Source organism: Ursus americanus, chromosome 9, assembly GCF_024610735.1.
Source record: "Ursus americanus isolate L20-20 chromosome 9, mUrsAme1.1.p, whole genome shotgun sequence".
NCBI lineage: Eukaryota > Metazoa > Chordata > Mammalia > Carnivora > Ursidae > Ursus > Ursus americanus.
Genome location: NC_142135.1, coordinates 51,541,572 through 51,568,823, shown reverse-complemented (window position 1 = coordinate 51,568,823; position 27,252 = coordinate 51,541,572). Strand labels below are relative to the sequence as shown.

The following is a 27,252-nucleotide window of genomic DNA, read 5'->3' as shown; positions in this document are numbered from 1 at the left end:
GCGGTCATAGCCAGGGGCATGGTTTGTGTTGTAGTTACCGGGGCTGAACTCTAGAAGAGAGACGTGTCTTCCACATTTCTAATGGTGGATATTGATATGGGGAAGACATCCCTCTGGTTTTATTTTTTTTAAACATTTTATTTATTTATTTGAGATAGAAAGAGTGTGAGGGAGAGCACGAGCAGGGGGCAGAGGGAGAGGGAGAAGCAGACTCCTCGTTGAGCAGGGAGCCCCATGCGGGGCTCGATACCACAACCCTGAGATCATAACCTGAGCTGAAGGCAGACGCTTAACCAACTGAGTCACCCAGGGGCCCCATCCCTTTGGTTTTAAATTATTTTTTACAACTGTAGGTAAAACCTCCAACCCTCTGTCCCCAGTGAGCCTTTCTTGGGTATAAGTTAGTTAGCCTTTACTTAAATAAGCAGCCCCCCGGTAGAAGCAGATACACAAAAACTTTTATTAAGTGGAAGTTAGACTCCATGGTAATTAACCAGTTACAAGTGCATTTAAATTCATGTGTGTGGACGCTGTAGAAGTCAGGATGGTCTTACTGCAAGTCCAGTGTTCCGGCTTGGCAGGTGCCAGTGCAACCCAAGGAAGAGCCATACACACGGCAAGTACAGGTCAGCGATGATGTCAGACTCCATCGGCAACACCATATTCATCGTTACGGCTAAGCATTACAGAACATGACAGTCCAAAGACCAGGAGACTAGTACTAAACTGATTCTTACTCTACGCCTTTACCCTACTTAAATGCTTCCATAGGACCAATGCAGCAAATGCTCAACTCTGGGGGGACAGCGCCATTTTTATGTGTTACGCTTACATGGGCCACAGAAACCATAAACATTCGGTGGTCCTCCTGATGCCCACGGCAGGTAGTTACCAGCTGTCCCCTTGGGAAAGTGCAGTTTAGTTTTTAACTGGTGTGAACGTTTCATACGGTAAGTCTTCAAATCTGAAATTTTTCTTCTATTTCAATTAGCACCAGTTTATTTGAAATCTTTTTCCTGGTGTTAAATGTTTAGGAAACATTTTTTTTTTAAACCAACACACAAAGTCCCAAACAATGGAAAGCAAAAAACATTCAAAAAGTTGTTTTAGAGAACAGCATTTAGAAAAAACAACATCATTTAAACATTCAACAAATCTATGTACAATGTGCCAAAAGCTGGCAAGGAGCATGGTTGAGGAACAGTCACGTCAAAGGTGTAGTAACCTGAACCTTCGCAGGCTGTATTTACAGTCAGGTATTCAGAAATGTAGTATCAGAACATCGGAATTTGGCTAAAAATCATATAAAAAGACACATCCCCACCCCCAATAACGTCTACATAGGTAGCAAACATATCCAGTATAACCATAAGTACCAGGTTTAGAAGTGCGTTTTCCCATATTTTCCATATTTCTACAAACAGTTGAGAAACTTTCTCAACGGACATAGAACTAGAATGGCAGAGAAATGGAGTTATTTCAACATCGTCAGAAGAAGGGAAAGAATGTTTTTTTCATGCTGAGTAATGTAGTAAAGTACTAATTAAGGAGCAAGGATAAATTATTAGGGGAAAGCTTTCATGGGAATAAAAAAATCAACAAGAAGGCTGAGGAAATGTGTGTCTATTCTATCTGGACGTCCCAGAAATGTAAGTAATTATCTCCATGTAATTTTGAAAAAAGCCTAATGATTCGCTCTGACGGACAGCATTTTTAGACTTCGTTCTCTGAAATGCTACAACCCAAACCCACTAGAGAGTAGTTTTTGTTCTCAGATTGAGAACTAAACGCGACAGACACAACCTACGCTAGCTGTGTTTATCCAATGTGATGCACGTTCGCCTCATGCAGCTTTGTCTGCCTGGTAACCCAGCGTTACTAGAAGATCCACCTTCAAAAAACCGGGCACGTTTGGTCACAGCCAGCATTTCTCATTTCTGCTTGAGAAGTAAAATAGAAACCATTTCCTGTTCATTTACCTTAATGGCTGAAGTTGTTTAGAGTCTGAAATTTCAATGCACTGTCTTTAAAAATATCCGCTGGAAGAATATAGATGGGAGTCCCACGTTCCCATAATGTTATGCACTCAAGTTTATTTTGAATCATTTGTGTTTGTGATAAGTCTATGAAAAAATTTGCTTGGATTTGATACAAAATACACGTTACTCTTTGAAAATGCATAGTTTGTAACTTTATACATTCATTCACTAATATTAAAGACTTGTAAGCAAGTACTCACTTACCTCCAAACGGTGGTAAGATCGTATTTCAAAAGGTCTCTCAAAACCCGATAGCATCACCACATTGCTTTTGAATTAGTGCCCCATTCCTAGTTAACGCCTGTCATTTTCCCACTAGCATCGCACAGGAGGGACTGCTGCTCTCTCTTCCGTCTGACGTGATTTCGTTTAGCAGGCACTAAAAAGCAATGCTTTCTACTGATAGCATTTCCACTAAATACCCCATTTGAAATATTTTATAATTTTGTTTCAATGTTTTAGATTTGGTGTAGAAAACAATTTGAAAGATGGCTTAATTTTTAAAAGTAGCGTTTCTTTATTTATTTTTTTAAACCTTACCATGGACTAAGGGCAACGGAGGGTTTGTGATCACTGTTGTTCTCTCACTCCCCAGCCCCCTCAAAGATGACCGTAGGCCACTCGGTAGTTGCATTTGATGATGGTCATGAACCCTTTGGGACCTAGCGATTTTTTTCTTATCCTGAGTTCTTCTTCTAAGTATATAGATTTTGAGACATGAAACACTTTGGAAACTACACTAGTATCTGGTTATTCCAGAGAGCATATGTTTAAATGGCTGACCATCGTCCAACCATTAATTACAAAAATAGGAATTCTAGGTCATGTTGTAGGAAAATATTGATTAATGGCATTTTTTTTAAAAACATATATAATCCACATTTCTGGGTTGTTTTACACCCAGAGCATTTTCAGTTATTGAAGTCATGGAACATTTTGGGGGTATTGAGTTCTTTCCTAAAAATCTAAGTCTATTCTAAAGCTTTCTACCAGTGATCACAGAGGTTCCCCAGACAGTCGAGATACTTTGGAAGAAGGGGCTTTGCTATCATCACAGGGCTTGGTCAAGTCACAGTCATTGATTTCCAATTAGCAGAGAATAGGATAAAAAGGCGTAAAAAGCAAAGCAAGGGTTTGTAATCTGCAAAGTGATGCATCCTTTGTTTTGGAGGGGGTGGGGGGAGTTTATAATTACACTACACTGTAAATCCCTGAGGGGTAATTCCAACTCTGGCGTTGCTGGCCCCAAAAGCTCTACCTTTTCCCCCTCTGTCTTGGCCCTGTGTGCCCAAAGCATGGGAAGAGGACTCCACCAGGGTGAGGGACAGGTGCTTAACAGTGAAAGCAGATTGGAGTAGTTTCCTCCTTGCATAAATATGAAGTTAAAACAATTATACCTTGCAGGAGCCACTTTCTTTTCACATAATAAAGGCTAAGTCAATTTTCACGCTATGTAACTGTGGGCAGAGGTCAGGGCCCAGAGAAATTAAATGTGAAGCTCTCTTCTGTCCTTCCATGGTGGTCTGATCACACAGTTGGCTCTCCCCACGGATGGGCCTGGTGGGTAGGTGACTTGCGTGGAGGGCTTTGAAGCCAGGTGGAAGGATTAGATATCTGCCTTGTGTTTCTTTATCAGCGAGTCTGTCTGCGTCTTTTGTGATGAGAGTTGCAGGTTGTATGCTGACTGACCTGCTCTCGGAATGATCACCCAAAACTGTTCAGACAGATGGAAATTTTTCTCGGAAAAAAGAGGGCAGCCTCACAAGACTGAGCCTCACATACAAGTCACAGTCATATTTATCCCCTTGGACCTTAAGAGTGAGAAGTCAGCAACACAGAAGCAAAAGTGTTTAATTTGGAATTTTTGGAAGGGAACATACGTAATAACAGTGTGGCCTCAGTAAGGTTATACAAGCGAACACGAGGTTGCCAAGATGGGGCGGGGGAATGGGGTGGTTAAGACTAATTGCCAGAACGGGGACTGTTCTCTCTCTCTTTAAGCTCAATTTCTTCTCCAGAGTCCTGGTTTTCCTCCTGAGTCAGAGATGTAGAAAGAATTCAGAAGGAAGCAGATGAGCTATTTTGGTTTTTATTTTTAAAGAAAATTTTCTTCTTTAACCACAGAGTTGCTACTTTCTACTCTGGTGAATTTTCTGAATTAAAAATTTAGGGAATTGCCCCTCATAAGTAAATGTAACAGTTAATTGGGCTCCAGACTTCATTTTTAACATTTCATAGTATAAATAAAGGGGCCCTTTTTCTTTGAAAGCTGGCCGTTAATAATGACATGAACGGCGCCCAATATGAAAGCACATTTTTTAAAAACAAAGGTGACAATTTGAGCACCGAATTCACAATCTCCGCCTTCTGTCAGAATCTACAGTCATCTTCTTTTGAACCTCAGCTTCCTGCTTGTTCACGAAGCCCTGGTGGCCTCGGTGGTCACCACTGCGAAGCGGGTTTCTTCGCCTGCAGAGGAGAGGGCTCAACTCTTGCCTCCTCCGGCGCTGTATTCGCGGACAGGTGACAATCGCATCGCTTGTCAAAAAGCCTGTTAAGGAGGTAGGTGGCAGGCCAAAGTGGTTTAGGCCCCTTCTAGCTCCAGGACTACCCTCCCTGGGACTGGCTCTACCCTAAACTCGCGACGCGAAGCCTGGTAAAGCAAGGGGAGCAGGGCCTCGTGAAACCTGTTCATGATGGGACAGCCTTTTAGTCACCCTGACAGAGATCTCAGGCGTTGACCATGTTGTTTAAATGGCATTCATATTGAAACGTGGCTTCAATCTCTCACCGCTGTTTCCAACTTTGAGTTGATGGTCCTTTCTGATTTGATCATTGAAAATTGTAAATTTGAGCTGTTTTTCGATTTCTTGGCATTGATTTCCATTTGCATGGAGAACGAATGTTGAGTGGTAACAGCAAAATAATTATTTTTCCCAAGGAGTGAAAGCTTTCACTCAGAACATCACATTGGCTAAGAAACTCCTGTCATCAGCCGTTTAGATGGTTGGACCTTAGGGAGTAGGGGCATGGCAGCCTATAGGGGTGCCGTGGGGATCATTACGTTTGCATGTGACAATGGGAACGAGTGCACGCCTTGTGTCTATGCTGAAGGACCTGCGCTGAGGTCCTGGCGGGTCTCTGGGTCTCTTCACGTTTAGCGTCTGGAAGACTTTGATCTGCGCCAGTGCTCTCCCCAGCCCTTCCCCTCCTCCCTTCAGGCAGTGACAGGGCCGGCTCACAGGCTAAACACTGTCGTGGGCTGGCCTGGGAGGGGTTGCTACATACTCCTACTCTACGCTGGGTCCTTAGGAAGGGCAAATGAAATAATGCGTCTGGAGGAAACATACTTTATTATATATGTGAAAGGGCTAGCGATTATCCCAATAGCACCAGGACTCTGGTGTAAGATATAGTCTAAAGTAACTCGGTCGATCCGAGCCAAAAAAGTAATTTTTTCCATGACACATTCATTCCCATTTTGTCTTTGTCCTCAGACAAAAGCGCTACGGTTTTCTGTGTGGAAAAACTCCATTTTGGGGGTTAGTGGACATTTAAAATACCTAGCAGTTCTGAAGCAAGGATGTTGCTATACTGGGGATGAAACAATGGCAGTTTTACCCTGGACTGGACACTCTCGAGGCAGGATGGAGTGGGAAGGGGTGTGGAGGGGCTGGCGAAGGGCTTTGGCTCGAGGCGGCGGAGTGTGCTGTGTCAAACTCCGGGGCTCCCGGCTGCCTTCTCCGAAGGCACAGGGCTGCTCTTGCCGGCCCTCATCACAGTGGTCACGGTAGGCGAGAACTGCAGTGGGGATGACAGTTCTCCTACGCTTTGGGGCATGGCCTGGGCGCGCCCGAAGGGGCGGAGGGAGCGCTGGATGGTACTTGAGCATATTTTGATCAGAGGCAACGCTAGTTTAAGGATACTATATTTTTAGATTCAAGTCTTCCATGAGAAGGATTTCTGGGGACAACTGACCTCTTTCCCTTCTTTGATTTTAGGGGCCCAGATAGTGCCGACGTGTGGATTTGTGGGGCTGAGGGACGAACCTGACCCCGTGGCCGTGGGACGTGAGATGGGCTTTCCCCAACAGGTAAGACTGGTGGCCAGAGGCTGCCTCTGCCCAGACATAGCTTCTCTTTGGTCTGCACAGTGTTGGCCAAGAATCTGAGTTGTCAACACTTAAATGTCAGGTAACATCTTCCTTCCAAGTCAGAAGATCTAGTAGCCCTGGGCCTGATTTCTGCATGGTTCTGATTGCCTAGAGCTCGGTGCCCCACGCAAGGGGGGCGTGCTCTCTCTGGGTCACAAGGATCGCCACTGTTCCGTAGTGTCCCTGTTTCGCCTGACCTGAATGGTTCATTTACAGATCCTGCCCGGCTTTTCTAAGGCTTCTGCTATAAATCATTAGGAAGCTTCTATTTAAAAAAGAAGCAAGACTCATTTGGTTCAAAACCACACAGCAATAAGCACTTCTTGGGGATTTAATGCTAGCAACGGAGATAGTCGAGGGAATGAAGATAGGGATTTGCAGACTGCCTCATCTCAGAGACCAGGAGTCGAGGCTGTACATGGTTTTCCCTGTCTCCGTGCGTTTCTAGTCCTCACGTGTGCAGATTCTAAAGCCTGTCTGAAAGCAAGGTCTGAGTGACCCTCTGACCACTTTGTAGGAGTTGCCCAATGGGTATACGGTCATTCTATCCCAGCTTTACTTTTGATGTTATCTGCATACTGCTAATTAGTCTAGCTTTTGAGTTACTGAAATCTTAGAAAGAAAAGATGCCTTTTTTTTTTTTAAACAGTGAGTGGGCTAGAAAAAACCGTACAGCATTATGAAATGGTTTTGGCAAAGCTCAAAACTATTTGTGCAGTTAATAAACTCTCCGTGGCTCCCTCCCTTATTTCCCGACTCTTGGGAATACAGTGACTTTCTGATCGCAACCTTGCATGTCTGTTCTTTCTTCTCATGAAAAATCAAGCACTTGCTTTGATAAGGAAATTAAAGTTATTGAGTTAGTGCTGAGGAAAAACTTATTTTAAACACCACTGATTGCCTAAAAATTCTATCTTTGGGCTTACATACCATGGTTTGAGAAATTACCACCCAATGATACTTCAGTGCAGGTTTGTGAAGCTTGTCTTTGTGACAGAATCTCATTTTACACTAAAGAATTTCCAAGAATATTTCTCCCATTGCCTGCAAGCATATCTACTAACATTTTTTTTTAAGATACACAGGATGATTCTTAAAGTGTCTTTATCCATCATACTTTGCAAACACACTGGCAATGATAAAAGGAGTAGCTGTTGCTAGCTTGACTCTCTTGTAATACTCTTCCCTTCTGATCTGCATTTCTACCCTTGCTGCAGAGGGTTCATTGAAAAGATATGCATCAAAACACTTGCTTAAAAGAGGCATAGCCCTTTGTTTGGAGAGCAGGAATTGCTTATAATACTAACACTTCCTGTCTGGTAAATACTGTATTTTAAAAAATAAGCTACAATGTATAAAACCAAGGTCATTTCCCACAAAATGTTCATGTTCTTTGTGATTACAAAACACAGTATCTTGTAAAATATTTCCAGTTCTGTTAACTTGAGAAGTTAAGTACTAATGCTTATTATAAAAGTGTCATGTCTCTTAGAGTCGTAGAAGCCTAAAACAGTATAATCCTTGTCTTATTTGGAAAATTAAGTTATAATTATTATCGTATTTAAGATTACATTTTGACACAACACATTACCATTGTGATTCTCAGACCTACAGGAAAAGTTATAAAACATGAGATTGTCTTCAAAAAAAAGCAACTATTTACAAAATAGGACCAGAAGTAAAATTCCCATTTTGATTTCCGGTCCCAGGATAGGTACACCTTTTAAAGCATGGATATCATTGGATATGGGCTTTCTCAAAGTCAGTCACGATAAGCAAACCAGTCGGTCTTAAATACATGTTATACTTTCTTGCTCTATTGGTGTGCATTACCTAGTCATCCACTTGGTACCCAAAAGTGCTAATCTCACTTTATTTACTGACTTCTGGTTTGACGCGTTACAACGCGGAAAGACACAACGGAACAGTTCCAGTACGGAGGAATCCCCACAGGTACGAGGCACAGGGAGAGTGTGTGTGCCGCTGGTAGGGTTATTTTCTGAGAGAAATGAAATCCCCAGTTGACCTGTGTACCCAGCGCCTTCTCCAAAAGGATCCACATCCTCATACATATTCATGAATTCTGCTGCGTTTGCTCTCATTTGTATGCACAGATCCTTCCCTGTGTTCATACAGGTCAATGCTACAGTTGATGTGGTCGATAGAAATTCTACAGGGTCATGAGAAAAAGCAGCACCTTGTCCGCACAAGTCCATGGAAGTTTGCTCCTTAACATGCTATTAAAGCAAAACGTGTGTCTCGACCAGCTCTCCCCTATGGGACTCCGCGTGCAGTCATCCAACCATGACGAGAAAGGAACCAAGGCTTCGTATTCACAATTACATTCAGAAAAAGCCTCACATGAGTCTATGCACACCCGCCAGGGAGCGTGCCTGGGGTTCAAAGGTCAGCCTCAGACCGCGCGTCAGCTGCAGAGAAACAGCTCTTTTTCATAGAGCATTCCTCCACACCTCAAAAAGTTGGTACTGTCCAGTTGTCTTGAAATAATTATGTTCGTTAAAAGCAAAACAAAACCCCAAAACACCAAAACTCTCTGACTCGAAAAGACTCTAGAGATACTAAGTCTTTCTAGTTTTAGGATCTTCCAGATCTTTCACATACCCTTTAATTTTCCCTGAGGAAAGGAATATTATTTACAGTATTTTGCTACTATTCTCAAGGTATGCTCTCCTGTAGGTACATCCTGGCCACTTCTCTCTCAACATTCTCAAGTGAATGCTGCTCTTTCGTTTTCCAATGAAGTCTGAAGAAGGAGGAAATGGGTTCAGGAGCGCCGGGACTTCAGAACCCAGGGCGGCTTTCGAAAGGGTGGTGGCTTCGTGTGACACTGGAGACAGCCGACTGAAACTCACATGACCTTGAAATCTGATAGAGGGCATTTCGGTTTCAGAAATCTCTTGCAACATTCATGTAACTGTTTCATGTAAAGAGTTTGGAAAGCCCAGGAATTGTAACCCCCATCCTTGTCTCCTGCAAGTTTTCATTGGCAACACAGTCACGACTGGACAAGCACTCGGCTAATGAAGGGCACGGACAGGCACTCTGCCGCGGAGCGGGCGCTCGGTCGGAAACCCGCTGCCTTCTTCCCGACACTGGCTTTTTCCAACCCATGAGGAAATCTGCCAGCAAGCCAGAGGGTGGGAAGTCCGGGGCCCCTAGAGATGTGCGCCGTGGTCCTGTATCCCTGGGCAGAGCTGCTTCCCCTAAGGGAACTCTCTTCTTGCTTCCTGGAGGGACAACATGACGGCTCCCTCGGAAGTGCCCAGGGACAGTCCCCGCTGGCTGACCGGCATTAAGAAGATAAGCGAGAGCCAGATGTCCATAGACCTCTTGTATCTCCTCTCCGGTCCCCAACCTACCCACTTGCTACCCAGGCATTTTCTCCGTCTTGTCACACTACTTCCCATAAATTGGGTGCACATCCTTTGGTAAGGACTAAGGCTTAATACTACCGCCTGATGAACCCTCTTTGCTTTGTAGCTACCTGAAGAATGCCTGTCCCTTACTACGAGATGCCTTCTTCAGACAGAGATGAGAACTATTTTCTGAAGGAAGGGGGATCAAGGGAGAGAAAGATCAAAAGGCTAAAGCTCGCCTTATTTAGAAATACTTTGGGTCCAGAATCCATTGTATTGCCATTCCTTTTGCACAGACAGCTGTCTGAGGTCCCTGGGATGGACGGAGCTTCAGTTAACCAGCCGGGATGCTATGGGACCGCCCTTCCCACCCATCCTCTGCCTCCCCTCGCCAAATGAAGACATAAAAGAATGTGGTATCACAGAGACGGCAGAAAATGGATGTTGGGCTTAATTTGGCACTTCATTTAATTCCAAAATATAACAATATATAGCTCTGTCTTTTTTTTTTATTTTAATTTTAGCCTTTACAATCAGTGCTGTATATTGCAATTCATCGCTTTCTGGGTGGCTTGAAAGAAGTTAATCATTTTTTTTTCCCCCAAGGCCAGCCAGGTGAATTTTGGTGGTTCTCTAGTTATGACATGCCTCAGTACAAAGAAAGGATGTCTGTGTGTGCGGGAAGCTACTGAGGGTCTGTGCACACCTGGAAGCCAGAGAAGAAGGTACCCAGAGATCGGGGCAGTTGGCAGAAAGGAGTTCCCACGTGGGTAGGAGACGCAGAAGAGTACGTGTAAAGAAGGCTTTAGAAAGGAGAAGAAATCCCAGGGAAGTTGCCTTCAGCTCTACACTTCTGCTTACACTTTTTCATTGGCTAAAAACCAGGGGAGGACTGAGCTTGGCCCCTCCAGGCCAGAGCTCAGAACTAATGATGGGCCGCATCTCTGGGGGAGAGCTACGAAACCTCACTCCAGGACTACTCCATGGCAAAGACCTCTCCCTCCTTGTGTTCCGAAGTTCTGGGGGGTGGGGAGGATGGATTTAGCCCCTCATCACTTTGATTGTTTTTGATGAGTGACTTAATCTCAGGATCACAGGCCAGGGAGCCTCACTGAAGAGAAAAACCTCTGCTGTGGGATGGCATCCCAGCCAACCATCCCTTCGGTCCACAGGGAACCAGCTCAAATGGTTCAGCTCTGGACTCGCTGTGGCCGCTGGGCAGTCCACCTGCAGCTCAGGCCTCCTGGGCCAGGCCGGAGCATCATGTCACAGCAGAGACATGTGGCTATCTCTATATATGCTCTATAGCTACAGCAAGAGGACTCCAGGGAGGAGAAAAGACATGCTGGGATTGAGGATGCAAATACACTTCCGCCCATAAAAAAAAATAATGCCCTTTCCTGGCTGACCTTGTAAATACTGAAACACGCATTAAAGCCGGTGCCAGAGCTACTAGGGATCGGTAACCATGACAGGAAATTAAATGAAGCTCTTTTCCTGCTCTCTTGAAATAAGTGTGGTTGAAATACAAATAAGTGGTGGAACACAGCATCTTTCAAGGAATAATGTTTAAAAAGTCATTTGAAAGCTTAAAAAATAAAATTGCTCAAACATATGAATGCAGAGCTTGTGGGTATTACACTGTGGAACCTCCTTCTATTTCCCTCGATTATAAAAGGAAAAGGCTATTTGTTATTACTAGATGACTTCTTTCAACTCTTTAAAACAAAAGTGTATGTACAATCTCTAGACATATATTAAACTTTCGTCTGTGCAATTTCAGTGAACATTCCTATGGCTGATCGTAGGCTCCCCGTCCTGACACAGCACTATAAGGTGCTCCTACTTTGCATAGGTATAGGAGAAACAACTCATTAGCAGGGCAATCCAGGGTAGGATAGATAGACGATGAGCTTATATATAGAACATGACGACTACTCCCCTCCCCCATACCACGACCACCAAAACAAACAAACAAACAAACAAACAAACAAACAAACAAACAAACCAGGCTAGAAAGCCTGCCAAAAGCAAGACAGTGGGAGCCCTGGCCCTACTAAATTGAGAGATTCCTATACCGACATGCATTTGCCTTTTGGTGTTCTGTATGTTCCCCTCTGAGCAAATTCTTAACGAACAGTTCCCATATTTTTATAAGAAAAATAAAGTTTGGGACCTCCCATGCGCCCATATCCTGTTTCTTCGCTCACGAACCCATCTCCCGGACGTGCTAAAGCATACAACCTCTGAAAGTGCGCTCGGAATGCATGTTGGTTTGCTGACCTCACGTGTCTCTCTGCACAGATGGGGACGTGGACGCTGTGCTCCGCTGTCCACAGCAAGCCTTCGGGGGGAGTCCCAGTTCTCTACCTTTTCTGAAACCGGTTCCGGGGTGGAGTTTTGAGGGAAGGCCCGATGACCCGCTAACCTGGCAAGGAGGCTGTCAGACCAGCAGCGCCGAGCAGAGCCAGGCCGCCGTCTGCACTGCTCCCCTGAAAAAAGCATCATCGAGGCTTACCCGGAGGGCCGCGCGCGCCCGTGCTCGACGGAGCGGCGGCCGGCGGAGGAGGAGCCGCGGCGCCTCCCGGGGAAGGGCTTCTTCGAGAGCCCAGGCGACTCCTGGGTGCCCCCCCACATGGCGGCGGGGTGTCCTGGACTCAGCTGGGGGCTGAAGTCTGCTGGTGATCTCTTGGCAGGCGGACGCCGTCGGGGGCACTTCAGGCTAACAGCGCCGTGGCGGTTCGTGCGGGCCATTCTTGCAAACGCGAGGAACAGACGAAGGAGACAGAGGAGGAGACCCGGGGTGCCGCGCTTCCCGGCAGCACGTCCCGAGGTGCACTGCTCCGAGAAGTCAGCCGGGAAACAGGGGAAATACTATTCACAATGAAAGCAGGGATTGTTCTCTGTACAAACGCTACTGAATAACGTGTAGCTTTTTTTTTAATACGTCAAAAAAATCTCAGAAATGGCATTATTCAGAAAACTTATCAAAATATGCCTCCTCTCTAGGTAAAACGGGCTTTGTTGGTTTAGTTGCTATGAAGTCCACAGTTTTCAGACCTAGACATACAGGGGGAAAAAAAAAGCTGACTTTTCTTTTCAAGGAAAAAAAAAAGTAGAGCTGCCCGACGCTGGATTCTCAGCAAGAGCAGGGAGGGTGGTGACCTTATTTTTATTTTTTATCCTTTTTTTGCTGTCATTCCACCAAGTTTCCTGGAAGTGCTTTTCCTGGGCTTCAAGTGTATTCTGTTGGGAAGAAAAAGCGCTTTTCCAGAACCTGCGGCGGAAGGCGAGGGCAGCGGGGCGGCGCCGGCGCGGTGGCCCCGGGGGTCAGTCAGTGAACCTCTGGCACGCCTTCTTCCAGCGGCACGCGGTGCACCACAGGTCCCGGTTCTCCATGCCGTACACCTTGCGGCACTTCTTGCCCTCTCCCCGGGGCTTCCTGCAAGACAGGCAAGGAGCAGTTAGGCAGAGGGCGGAAGTCAGGGCGTGTTCTCTGGAGGGCTTGAGATCCCTTGGAAGAGCAAGAGAACAGTGTTAAGAAACCTAGTAGGGGTTCTTGCTCGGTGCGGACTTGAGCACCTGCTGGACGGTGCAGCGGCCGCCACGCTCAGCTGTTACTGTTGGCTACTATAACTCTCCAGCTTCTACTCGTCCATTTGGGGGCATGCCCTCTTCATCAAATTGAATTCAACAAGTAAATACAAAAAATACCAGTAGAGAGCTTTATTCTTTTAAGTTTTAAGTATGGGCTTTCAGGTGCTCTCTTGCTTCTCAAATTTCTGGCACTCTGGTTAAGGGAAATCTGAGGGGTTTCTCCTTGATCTGTATTAACAACTGTATCTTAAAGTTCTTTTAATACAGAGGTTAAGGCCATATGGCTTTAAATAGACCCACTAATCACCAGTATCTATTCTGCAAGAAAACTTACGGGAAACTATTGCCACCGCCCCTCTCAACAATAACTCTTCATTAATAACTGATGGGTGGGGAAAACCATGGCAACAAAAGAAAGGGTGTTTTGTCAGTTTCAGGGAAACTGTACGGAAGATCATATCTGATGCTTTCTCTATTCCTTGCTGCTCCTCTGTTTTTCAGTGAATTCCCTTGAGATGAGGAGGGTGGAGTCAAGCATTCATACCTCAGGCTGACCGTCCCTCTAGGTGGCGAGGACAAGACTGTGTGAGTGTGCTGTCTCTGCTCTCCTGTGCCCACCGGATGATTATGTGTTGGTGACACCTGGCGAGGACATGAAAGACAAAGTTGATGGGGCAGGTTTTCCTCACCGTGCATTTATTAAACTTTGCCCCATGGACAGTGGTCAACATCAGACATGGAGTTGAAGTGCTTCCTTCACAGAGACGCATGTTAACACGGAGAGGGGTGATGCTCGTGGCAGAATTTAAATGCCTTCCCAAACAGAAAAGACTTGGCAACAATGAATACTTTTTTTTTTAAAGATTTTATTTTATTTATTTGACAAAGAGAGAGCCAGTGAGAGAGGGAACACAAGCAGGGGGAGTGGGAGAGGAAGAAGCAGGCTTCCTGCCAGCAGAGCAGGGAGCCCTATGCGGGGCTCGATCCCAGGAACCCGAGATCACCCCCTGAGCTGAAGGTAGACGCTTAACGACTGAGCCACCCAGGCACCCCAACAATGAATACTTTAAAAATCTTCATGACTGGGGCGCCTGGGTGGCACAGCAGTTAAGCGTCTGCCTTCAGCTCAGGGCGTGATCCCGGCGTTATGGGATCGAGCCCCACATCAGGCTTCTCCGCTATGAGCCTGCTTCTTCCTCTCCCACTCCCCCTGCTTGTGTTCCCTCTCTCGCTGGCTGTCTCTATCTCTGTCAAATAAATAAATTAAATCTTTAAAAAAAAAACTTCATGACTTCACATGTGTATTCCAAGTTGCCCATAGTAACATATTATCACTTGAATAATATTTCAAACCTTAAAGTATAGTTTCACCTATTCTAAGCCTCATGAGCTACCTTTTAAAAAAGACAAATCCCTAGAGAGGTTAAGAGAGTTATTTAAAATTATATAGCCAGTCAATGGCAATGACACAACATGGACCTCGGCCCTCTGTTGGCTTTACGAGATCATTCACAGCCCCTAAATAAATATCTTCTTGCATAAGACATCCACACAGCAGACTGTGGGGTCCAAATGGGAATAAATGTTAGAAGCAGAGTCTAAGCAAGTCAAGAACAAATGTCATTCCTGAAATACTTACTGGGCATTCTCTACGTGACACGTTTACTGATGATGGCTTTATTTTTTTTTTTTAAAGATTTTATTTATTTATGTGACAGAGAGACAGCCAGCGAGAGAGGGAACACAGCAGGCGAGTGAGAGGAAGAAGCAGGCTCCCAGCGGAGGAGCCCGATGTGGGACTCGATCCCGGAACGCCGGGATCACGCCCTGAGCCGAAGGCAGACGCTTTAACGACTGCGCTACCCAGGCGCCCCCTGATGATGGCTTTAATTGTCACAACTCCCCCACGTGATAAGTACTATTCTTGTTCCCACTTTATAGATGAGGAAACCAAGGCATAGGGAGGTTAAATAGCTTGGCCAAGGTCATGGAACTTGTGATGGCAGGGCCAGCGCTGTATTGAGCTCTACCTGATGCCAGAGCATGTGTCTGACCTGGTACACCTCTGCCTCTCAGGCATAATAACAGGAGGGCCCCTGGCTTTTGATTCCTCTTACACTTCTTACTGGACCCTTTGCATCTTCTGCTCTCATAACACTAAATATCTTCCCAGCACCTGGGATTCTCAACAAGTACAAAAAACAAGTTTTTGTAAGAAAAGACAAATGATATTTCAAGTAAATACACAGCATTGCCATATGTGGAAGAGCAGATATTTAATGAATTTAGACAATTATCTAGAAGCCAACGTGGCCATGGAAGTACCATGACCAATGAACAGTCATGGGAACGTTCCTAAAGCATACTTAGATTACTGAATTTCTCTAGTACGGGTACTAGCACTTTATATTTTCTTTCAATTCAAAGGAATATACATCAGCGTTATCTTCTTAGATGTTGATTTAAGAAATTAAACAGGTAAGTAAAAACCTAACATTTTAAACTGTTGTTGCCCTGATTCTGAATTATTCTGTACCATTGGTCTTTACTTTTTTGCTAAAGCTGGGTAAGAGCAAGGGTCAGAAGAGGTAAGTTAACATACATATTTTTTTTTTTTTAATTAAAGCTTTGGGGTTCAGTATATGCATTTGATGTGGATAGATATGTAGGTCTTTCCAGGAGCAGAATCTCCATCCCCTCTCCTCCTTTTTTTTTTTTTTAAGATTTTATTTATTTATTTGACAGAGACAGCCAGTGAGAGAGGGAACACAAGCAGGCGGAGTGGGAGAGGAAGAAGCAGGCTCCCAGCGGAGGAGCCCGATGTGGGGCTTGATCCCAGGACTCCGGGATCACGTCCTGAGCTGAAGGCAGACGGTTAACAACTGAGCCACCCAGGCGCCCCCATCCCGTCCCATCCTACACCTACCCTGCATCCCACCCTTGACCAGGGTGCATTACAGCAAACCAGAGGGAGGGAATGCTTCAGGTGTTCACAGCCACTGTGGTGATCTAGAATGCACTTATATGGATTGTTTTAAGTGGTTGAGACAATTAAAAAAATCTAAAAATTATTACAGAATTCATAGAATCCCAAGAATACTGTCTTATTTAGTGAGAGAACTAGGAGAGTTTAGTTGACATGACAGTGACCCAACTTCCATCAGCTGGTTGATAATGTGAAAGGTTCTAAATTGTGCAAAAGTGCCACACCCATTTTATGTGAAGTGATATGAGATGACAGGGTGCTCTTCATTCAACAAATATTAATGAAGTTCTTTCTATGCACCAGACACCCTTCTAGAATGTGGGTACATAGCTGTGAACAATGCCAAGTCTCTGCCCTCATGGAGCATATATTCTACTGGGGAGACATAATACATAAATACAAACAAGCAAGATCATTTTAGTGAGAACTGCCTGAAGAAAATAAAATAGGTCGATAGGCAAGGCCTCATTAAGGGAGAGGACATTTACTTATTTAGGGCAGTGAGAGAAGGCCCCCCGAGGGGTTGCCTTTTATCTTTCGTGCACTCTGGAGAAAGGGGGATCAATGACAGAGGCTCCTAGGTGCAGAGTGCCAATGGGGCCAGAAGACAAGGGGTGGAGGCTGGGAGTAGATGGACAGGAAGTGGTAGAGGTCATGCCTCCTGGCTGTGATTGAAGAGTTCGAATTGAATGTTGCTCTAAGTTCTGGGGAAGCCACTGGAGAATTTTAGAAAGCGAGACATTTGATTAATGCCTTAAAAAGATCCCTTTTCGGGGCGCCTGGGTGGCTTAGTCGTTGAGCGTCTGCCTTCGGCTCAGGGCGTGATCCCGGCGTTCTGGGATCGAGCCCCACATTGGGCTCCTCCGCTGGGAGCCTGCTTCTTCCTCTCCCACTCCCCCTGTTTGTGTTCCCTCCCTCGCCGGCTGTCTCTCTCTCTGTCAAATAAATAAATAAAATCTAAAAAAAAAAAAAAAACAAAAAAAACCCAACTCTTTTGTTGCTTCAAGAATGAATTGGAGACAGTCTGGAGAGGAGCCCTGCAGTCTAGTTACGAGGCTTTTGCACTATTTGCGGGGCATCGGTGGTAAGAAGGGGCTGGATTCAGGGCAGAATCATGCAGAGTCTGGGACCCGCTGAAGGATGGGAAAAAACGAAGACAAATCTTTAGAACAATCAGGGGTGAATCAAGAGGAGCCAAGGGTGAATCCTAGCTTCTGGCCCAAGCAGCTGGAGGGAGGGTGGTGCCACTTGCGGAAATGGGAAAACTGGTGATGTGGCTGGTTTGAGGACGGAGTGAGGACCAGGCTTTTGAAAATTCCAAAAAAACACCGTTTAAGGACTATGGAGGAATAACCCCTGACTACAGTCTTTATTCCTGCTAATGGCTCTCTTAACTGGGGAGTTCAGGGCCTGCGTGTTTAGTCCTATCCGGCAGCAGCCCCTCCCACTCCACCCCAGACCTGGGTTTTATGGGGCGCAACACAGCAGAAGCCAGGACCCGCTTCACACATTGGCTGTGGCTCGGTTCCGTGTGAGGACCAACAGGACCTAACTTGTGAGCTTTCCTGGAGACTTTATAGCAAGCCAATCATGGCTTAAAGCTTTTTATTCTAGCGGGGGCGGAGGGTGGGGTAGGGAGGGGGTAGCTGGCGTAGGAACGGACATTTATTTAGTGCTCTCAAATGCGAGAGGCCGGCTCCTAGTTTATGTATCATTTCTTTTAACCCTCACAAAACCCCTGCCAGTGCAGTGCTGTTATCTGCGTTTTGTAGATAAGATCATTTAGACGTCGAGCCGGGAGGTGGCCGGCAGAGCATCCTGGCGTTCTGAGTAGCGGGGGTAGTGATTTACCGAGGGCTTGTTAGACCAAGTGCCTTTGAGCGCTATCTGCTTTCATCTTCACTGCGACCCTAGGATAAGTAGTGTTGCCATCCTGTCCCCGTCCTCGGTAAGGGAGTGGAGACGTTCAGTCCGTTGCCGGTCCGGTAAGTGGTGGGGCCCATACTCGAACACAGGCTGTCTGTAGCAGCCCACCTTGGAACTAGTTCTGAAGGACGTCAAGGCGCTGCTCTTTGCCTCCTCCACCCTGCCACGGAGCTGATGGCAATAAGGTGCGCTCTAAAATAAATCCCTGCGCCGCAGGATGTGGGCTCTCTCTCCCAGGGGTCTCCACATTTCAATCTTCATTTTTAAAAAAATCTTTATTAGTTTTATATCTTAACTGTTTCTAAGTTTATTTGGGGGCCTGTTTTATAAAGTATATAATATACTCGGAGAGTACTATATTTTTCCTAAATAAAAAAAATAAATAATAATTTTTAAAGATTTTATTCATTCATTTGACAGAGAGAGTGAGAGAGCACAAGTAGGGGGAGCAGGAGGAGGAGAGGGAGAAGCAGGTTCCCCTCCGAGCAGGGCGCCTGGAGCAGGGCACCGGATGTGGGACTCCATCCGAGGACTCTGGGATCATGACCTGAGCTGCAGGAAAAGACTTAACCATCTGAGCCACCCAGGCACCCCAATAATAATCTTTTCTAAAAGTATAATCTCCATTTTATTTTTTCCAGAGAACAGTTTTTCTTCAGTCCTTAAGGACTCAGCTCTTTACAGGGGCTTTGGTGGAGGTCATGGGGCAGCCCCCACAGGTCTAAACCGGGGTGGGGGTGTTGGGTCCTTCCGGGCTTCATGAGAGCGATTCCTGGCTCACACAGTGATGGAGTTTCACACGCAGCTTGGGGAGCACACAGGCCTCTGTACGCCTCTCACTTTCTGCCGATTAGGTGTGACCTCAGAAGAGTTTAAAGAACTTTAGTCTGCAAAAATCATGGCTCATTTCTCCCCCATGTTGGGTAGATATGGGTTATATCAGTCAATCCCAAATAGGGAGAATACGCTTCTGGCCCCTGTATTACAGCAATGAGACACATCAGAGGCTGCAAGACTAGTGAGTGCATGTTCCATAATGTCAGCCAGAGCCAGGCACTGCGCTCAACAGTACAACTCCATGGGGGTGGTTTACAGTTGAGGGCGTTGCTCAAGAGAGGTCATGTGACTGGCAAGAGGTCACAGTTTGTAAATGCCAGAGGGAGGATTTGCATCTGAGCCTTACACAGAGCCATCATAAGAATGTTGTGTCCATCTGTAGATATGTTGGGGAAATTTTGCGATTTTCTATCTCTCAAGTGGAAAAAACCAGATCCTTGTCTTGGTTGTAACCTATTATAACATACTATTCTGAATCCTTCCTCACGGTGTTAAAAACAAAAAAACAAAAAAACCCAGCTAAATGTCTGATAATTAGGCACTACTATTTTAGGTTTGGAGACCCTCGCCCCAGCATGACACCCTCCAGGCCCTTGGATCACAGGTTGATTCGTTCTTGGTTGTGTGGGCTTGTTATAGACTGCATGTTTGTGTCCCCCCCAGTTCATATATTGAAGCTCTCATCCTTAGTGTGGTTATATTTGGATATGGGGCCTTTAAGAAAGTAATTAAGGATAAATGACGCCAAAAGGCTGGGACCCTGATCCAATAGGATTAGTGTCCTTATAAGAAGAGATACCCAAGGGCTGTCTCTTCACCCCACCCCCACCCCTTCCCTTGCCTCCACCAACAGAAAAGGCCATAAAGGACACAGTGAGAAGGTGGCCCTCTACAAGCCACCGTCTACAGTTCACCAGGAACTGAACTAGCTACCACCTTGATCTGGGACTTCCAGCCTCCAGAATGGTGAGAAAATACATTTTGGTGGTTTAAAGTGATCCAGTCTATGGTATTATGGTATGGCAGTATTGAGCAGACTCATATGGGGTCAAGAACTCTCAGCTTTCTGTCATGAAAAGACAGAGAAAAGAATGTAGATAATTAGAAGAAAAGGTGTGGCCATTCGGGAAAAAGAGCTCAAAGAACACTGTAATTAATGAGGGTTTTCTCCCTACCCTTATGTCTACAGCCTTTGGCTAGAAAAGACTGCACCTCCAGTTACATCTGGAGTTATGCAGAACAGCCTTCTCCAGTCCACACCTCTGGGAAGATGTCTTACCCAGGGAACTTATTAAAGCCTGATGTTCAGGAAATCTTGTGTAGGCAAATGAATAAATAAAATCCTGCAAACCTTGGGATTTCTCAGAAGGAGATTATTTCTATTCTCTAGGAAGCATATAAAAGCATCCCCTTCTCAATACCAGGTCTCCAAGATGTGGGGAAAAAAAGCAAACCTTAAACGGGGCTGACAAGCTCGGGATATTTGTTTTGGAGTACAAAGAGAAACGTGTTCTTTAAAGAACATTTTATAAAATGGAATCTGCTTTGTTCTTCCATTTGGATACAGCTGAGGCCATCACTAATACTAATTCATTATAATTTAAAATGTTTAGAGCTTCTGTCTGAAAACCCTATTACACTAATTTAGAAGGTAGGCACTCATATGCTCTTAGATTCCACCTGGCTCCCCGTCTCCTAGCGGTGGGGACAGCATTCTTGGAGAACTCGGGGACAGTCACTGGCACCCAGTCCATGGACGCGTACCAGTCCTATGCTTCTGTGGTGTGGCATTGTAAGATCCAGCCCCCACTAGAAGGAGGCAAACAGTAACCCCTGATAGACATTATAGCAACATAAAGAACATTTTTCATAGTGAGCCTTCTCTCTAGGGTAAAACAAAGCCTGGGAAAATAGCAGCTCCTCCCCTTCTCTTTAGTTTGAAATAGAAATGGCTGCTAAAAGAGTCTAAAGTGTTGGTTGAAACATGACACAACCAGATAGATTGAGAATTCCAGGGTGAAAGATTACATTAGAAGCGGAAGTAGGATTTCAGTGGGATACCTAGTTAGCCCAGCCACTCTGTCCACTTTCTGTCAAAGCTCTGGTCTGGACTGTCCCTGGTAACCAATGAAATTAGGGACTTCGAACAACCTAGGGCATTGAGATGAGGGTAGAGATACACACAGTGTCCACAGCAGAGAAGAGTGTTAAAATCTTGCTGCTGGAGGGGCGCCTGGGTGGCTCAGTCGTTAAGTGTCTGCCTTCAGCTCGGGGCGTGATCCCGGAGTTCTGGGATCGAGCCCCACATCAGGCTCCTCCCCTGGAAGCCTGCTTCTTCCTCTCCCACTCCCCCTGCTTGTGTTCCCTCTCTCGCTGGCTGTCTCTCTCTCTGTCAAATGAATAAATAAGATCTTTAAAAAAAAAATCTTGCTGCTGGAAAACAAACCACAGAAGGTATCCTGGTTGGCATCTTACTGGGTAAAACATTTAGGAACTTCAGAGGACACGTAGCTAGTCGTACACCGCTCAGTGATTTCTCTGCACTTCAGAAGGAGATGATTTAGTGAATAAAGCAAAGGGAAGGAAATTCCATTTTGGTGGGTCACAGAGGTCATCTGAAAAGGAGTCTGAACTGGGCTGTTCCAGCCACACGCTACGCTTGTTTGCACCCAGCTGAGCAAGACGGTGTATGCTCTTGAACATGCTCGAATCAAAGACAGGAATTACCAGGATTCAGAATAGTGGGTCTCTAGAACTCTGTAATTGTAGCTGCCTTTCTAGGTTAGAGGGGTGGCCTCAAATATGATAATGAGAGCCACTCCAGGTCTTTTTATGTCTACCCAAATAAATAAATAAATGAAAGTCCCCCAAAGGACTGATGGTTAACCTCGCACACCCTCCTCAGTTGATCATTGTTCTTGCCAGAAAGCAAAACTGTTACCTACGTGCTGTCTTCTAATGTCTACTAACAAGATCCCTCCTTGCATTCTCGCTCTTTCCAGGTGGCCAGCCGTTACTACTATTTGATGAAGCAGGTGACTTTCATAATTACTCCAGATCCTCGATTATTTAAAAATCAAATTCCAGGAGTATTTTCTGGAAGCTACAAATTCCCAAATCGCTGCCAGCGGGATGCTTTTTTATTGTTGGCTATTCTCCTAGGGGATTGAATAAATATTCATCGTCAGAGCACCGCATAATTGATTGAGCCCCTTTCATTTTTATCAGCACTGTAGGAGGCCTTAGTATTTTCTGGAAACCTCTGGAAGTTGCCAGGGGTTGACAATAAGAAGCTTTTGTGAGGTCCTTGTGGAGAAGGGTGGAGAGGAGAAAATAAGGTTAGTGTCTGTTATCATAAGCCACTCTGTGGACCTTATCAGGAGTTATAAACCACTGTGGGCATCAACAGTATGTAGGTCTGTGGATATTCTGTGATAAGCTACAAAAGACCCAATATATTTTTAAATGAATGGTTAGGAATCAAGTTAATTCATGGCAATGTATCAGACAGCAATCATTTACTATGTCAAATCAATTCTTATGTACCACTTAAACCTGATTGCATAGTTCAGCACCCTTATTTTCTGAGTACCTATCAGCTTTGGAAGAAAAAAAAATGATTTCAATTTATGTGTTTTTTTTAACCTTTCAAAATGACATACCCACAAACAATAATTTCAAAGCATAAATTTTATAAAGTTACTCAAAATGATAAATATCATTTATGTACAGGGTCTTTTTCTCTTATGTTCAGCGTCTGAGTTCAGCTATTAACTCTATAAAGCCTTTTGGAAACACAGAAATACACCACCGACACAGAAAATCTTGACACATTTCTAACAAGTTGTTTATCAGCGGCTGCAACTCTCCTAGTTTTCTCAAATGCCAGTCATAGCGACTTTTTCCACAGACAAGCTGGACTGGGCTGGGCTGGACTGTGAGGTACGTGCTGGGAGCTTACAAGTATCACTCAGGAATAGAGTACTTCTGGCATTCTGAGTTTTGTCTTTTTCTTGCATGTTTTTATAATTTGTTCTCTAAATTTATGTTCAGCGTTAACCAGATTCTGGCTTTTTGTTTTTCTACTTACTGGAATGCCCGTGAAGGTAACCGGAGGCGACTGCCAAGAAATGCTGAAGCTGCTGCCGTTGGGGGTGAACTTGGCCGATCCTGGAATGGTCACGGGGGGCGTGGCCTGTTCCACAGAAAACAGAGAACGTTGTTATGAAACACCATTTCTCCTCGTAGTCCTAAGCTATCGTTGCCTAAGTAGGGCCCTGAAAGTGGTTTCAGCTGGTTTAATAACTTAGCCCATCCAACAGGAGGAGATTAAACATAGTCCAAGAGAATAGCTAGAAATAAACTTTTTATGCATCTCAGCAAGCTATCTATGGAATAAAAGCAGAAGGTTTTTGATGGTTTCTGAAAAGAAATTTTATTATACATAAATATACCTATTTTAGGACATACTTGTGTGTAAAACACAATGCTTCACTACCAAATTGGGAAAGAAACAATCATACAGGGATGACAGGTGGGTAAATTGGTACAACATTTGGGGAGGGCAATTTGGCAATATGTATCAAAATTCTTAGTATTTTGTATATTAGCTATAGTACTTCCAGAATTCATTGTAAGGAAATGGATACGAGGATGTTCATTGCAGAACTATGTATTAGGTACAAAAAACTGGAAATGCAAATGTCCAATAATAGGGAAGAGGGTAAATAAATCATGATATATCCACAGAGCCTGATGTTCTTAAAGAATACTCATTGGCATGGGAAAATGTTCATGATATATTAAGTGGCAAAAACAAAGCACAAGAAAAACAGTACTACAATAAATTCCCTTTAAAAAAAAAGAGTATACATACATAGAACAAAGTCTTGAGGACATGCAAAAAATATTAACTGAGGGGCTTCTTCTTGTTGGGATTAGGGGATGAATTTTCTTCATTTGCTTGTGTTTTTAACATTTTTGATGCTGAACATTTATAATGTCTATAAATAGAACAATGGCAATATTATGAATACATGGCTTGGGAAGGACATTTTAGGTCACCTACTGCGTGTTCCAACTCTCGTACAGATGAACAACACAGCTGAAATTGGTTCACACCCATGATTTCAAACCAGTGTTTCTAAACGCAACACTGACAAACAAGAACAAAGAAATTAATTATTCTTTTTGACCAACATAACAAGAGTCAGGAATGAAATTTATCTCATCAACTAATTTAATAATTAGCTCTATTGCATGGCTCTTGAGCGTAAGTCCACTCAATCAGTGGCTGGATGCTTCTTCCACAGGTTTCTACATCTAATTATAGATATAGCTGCTAGTGACAGTGTTTTTATAACTGGCATCACCAGAAAATATTGTGGCAATACACAGCAAGAGCCATAAGCTTTTCATGTTATATCCTCTGACTCAATAATTACTCTTCTGGGAATTCAAAGGGGAAAAAAAAGCTCCCGGCACAGAGGTGTTCGTAGTAGAGTTAGTAATGATAGTGGAAAAAACTGGAGAGACTAAAGAGTAGATACCTAACAATAAGATTTAAACACTTTGGTGCTTCGGTGTAACCAGAAACTATTCAGTTATGTGAAATGTGTTTATAAAACCAGGTTGGGAGAACACAGTTACAGATATGGACAGGAGATTTTTTTTTAAAAAGTTGCACAGAGTAGTTGAGAATTTTGGAAAAAAATGTTTTCTTAAAATTTGAATGTTTTGAAATATCATTAAAACAAATCAACATTTAAAAGAGTTAATAATTGTTGGGGGACAAAGGAGCTTTGCAGGGTTTGTCTGTAAGGTCTTATCAGACTTTCCAGTGAAGCGGACCCCCCCCCAGAGGGTCCGTTACAGGACAGACAGCAGGTCTGGGGCAGTGCCAAGAATTTACATTTCTAACAAGTTCCCCGGTGATGCTGAGCTGTTGGTCTGGGGAAGACTGATACTCGCTGCTCTGAGCTGTGAGCGTTAGTTACCAGTTCAGAAGGCAGGGCATGAAACCCCCGATTTGGGGCGCAGGGTGATTATGTCATTGTGTCAAAGATTTTCAGTGCTCACATTTTCATTTATTTTACTTCTTATTTAACAGATAAGGGTGCCAAGCACCCTCCTGAGATTTTTACAATATGAAGGATTTTAATCCCATGACAACCTCTACGGGATTGGATCTTCAGTCAATATCAGGGAATCCAGGAGCCCAGAGGTCCTATCTGTGTGAGATCTGGGCTTTAAAAGGAGAAAAAGGAAAACGAACTCAGCTAACAGGCTACTCGTGTGCTGCTGTTTTTCCACCGGGTTACCCTTTCCTCGCACGGCAGAATGCTGCTGCTTTTGTCAGGGGTCAAAGTGACTACTCTCATGGTCCTTCGCCAGTCACCTGGTAAGCATGGTCGGTGTGCACGAGGTAGAGCGTGGTGGGAGCTGAGCGGCTCAAGGGTGTCATCAGTTTAGTCTCAGTTTTGGCACAAGCAGTCTCTGTTCGGCTTGAATCTGGGATGGGGAAAGTAGGAGGTGAAGCCAGGGACTGAGACGGTGACACTGGGGCCAGGCTGCTCAGTCCATCTGCCACTGAGTCTGTGTTGAGCTTGATCTCAGTGTAGTAAAAGTCCTCTTCTCCATCACTGTAGTCGGAGTCCCCAACACGCCTAGGGCAAAAGAGGGCAAAACGATTACGCGAACGCAGTGCGCTTTCTTGCCCCGAAATCTTGCACTCGCCATTTCTTCTGTCTGGAAATGCTTTTCCTCCATCTCATCTGTCTGGGAAACTCTGACTTATCCTGCAACACTCAACTCAGCTGTCCACATCCAGCGAAGCCTTCCTTGACCTCTTAAAACGATTTATCCAATGAATCAATGACTCAACAATTTATTGAGAATCTATGATGTCCAGGCACTTTTTAGGGTCTCCTGATACCATGGTGAACAAAGCACAGACCATGACCTGATGGAACTTACATTCTAGTGGGGGGGACAGATAAGAAACCCATATAGAAATGCATATTTCATATATCAGGTAGTGATAAATCCCAGAGAGAGAAATTAAGCAGATTTAGTGTCCTTTACCAGGGTAATTGATGAAGGGAAGGCATTTATTTTAAAGAGAGTGTTCCTAGGAAGTCTTTCTGAAGAGGTGACATTTGAGCAGGGGCTTGAGTGATGTGAGGGAAAAACCCGCACCAGGATGCGTGGGAAGCTCACGCCGTGAAGAACAGCACGCAGCTCTGGGGTGGGCAGGGTCGGTGTTTTCCACGAAGGGCAGAGAGGCCCGTGGCTGGTGCCCAGGGCCCCAGGTGGAGTGAACAGAGACAGAGGCAAGATGGCGCAGGGCTCTGTAGTCCACAGAATGGCCCTGCATGTTATTCTCAGTGTGATGGAAGCCAGGGGGCTTGTGAGGAGACATCTGAGGTACCTGTTAGAAGGATCACTGTCGCTAGTGTCTGGAGAAGAGAGGACAGAGGGCAAGAGTCAGAGTGGGAGGCCGGCAAGGAGGCTGTTGTCATTGATCACCCAGATGTCTGGGCGAGGGGGGCTGGCGAGGGAAGTGACCAGAAGTCAAATTTGGGATGTATTGTGAAGGTTAGGAGTCACGATATAACTCCTCCCTGCTAGACCCTCTGTGCTCCCTTTCAAGTGTATTCATTCTATTTAATTCACTTTACTTAATTATTTGGCACATTTCTGTAATTTTTTTAAAATCCTCGTCACAAGACTGTGATTCTCTAGGCTGTCTTGTTCGTTCTGTGTCACTCCACACATATCAATGTGCCTGGCACACAGTAGGTGCCTATTAAATGTTGAACGCATGGAGCTGAGGTCCTTGTAGCACAGTGATTATGAGCATCCATCCCGGAGTCAGATTTCCCGGGTTCAAATCTGACACCCTTCAGCTGTGTGTGTGACTGTGGCAGCCTCCGTGGCCCAGTGCCGTGGGCTCGTCACTGACAAAATGGGGATAATCACAGCGCCTGCTTATTGTGAGGATTAAGCAAATAAATATACGGGGTGTAGAAGTGTGCCTCACACATTGTAAGCACTAAGTGTTCACTGAATTAAAATAAAGTTGAAGTTAGAAGACCTCAATTTTTACTATCACCCAGAGAAATATCTTCTTGGTGCCTTCAAAGTTCTCCCTGAGACATGGGCAATTGTACTTCTCCACAGAAAGTTTTGAGTAAAATTTAAAAACTGTCCATCACTTTATTTAAAAAAAATTTTTTTAATTTTAGTCAAATGACTTTCTTTTATTTTGTTCCTAAGATTTTATTTATTTATTTGAGGGAGAGAGAGTTATTTGAGAGAGAGAGAGAGAGAACACGA

General features: G+C 44.7%; 1 protein-coding gene across 1 annotated transcript in view; it reads right to left on the bottom strand.

Annotated features, from left to right (window-relative positions):
- Nucleotides 1–436: 436 nt before the first annotated feature.
- The window catches only part of ZNF704 (zinc finger protein 704), a 238,755-nt gene continuing 211,939 nt past the window's right edge, over nucleotides 437–27,252 (bottom strand). Inside the window, exons 6-9 of the mRNA XM_045806067.2 lie at nucleotides 25,313–25,580; nucleotides 23,006–23,110; nucleotides 13,711–13,808; nucleotides 437–13,011 (exon numbers count right to left, since the gene is read on the bottom strand). Coding sequence (XP_045662023.1) covers nucleotides 12,900–13,011; nucleotides 13,711–13,808; nucleotides 23,006–23,110; nucleotides 25,313–25,580 — 583 coding nt within the window. The 3' untranslated portion in view covers nucleotides 437–12,899. The remainder of the gene's footprint in view (nucleotides 13,012–13,710; nucleotides 13,809–23,005; nucleotides 23,111–25,312; nucleotides 25,581–27,252) is intronic.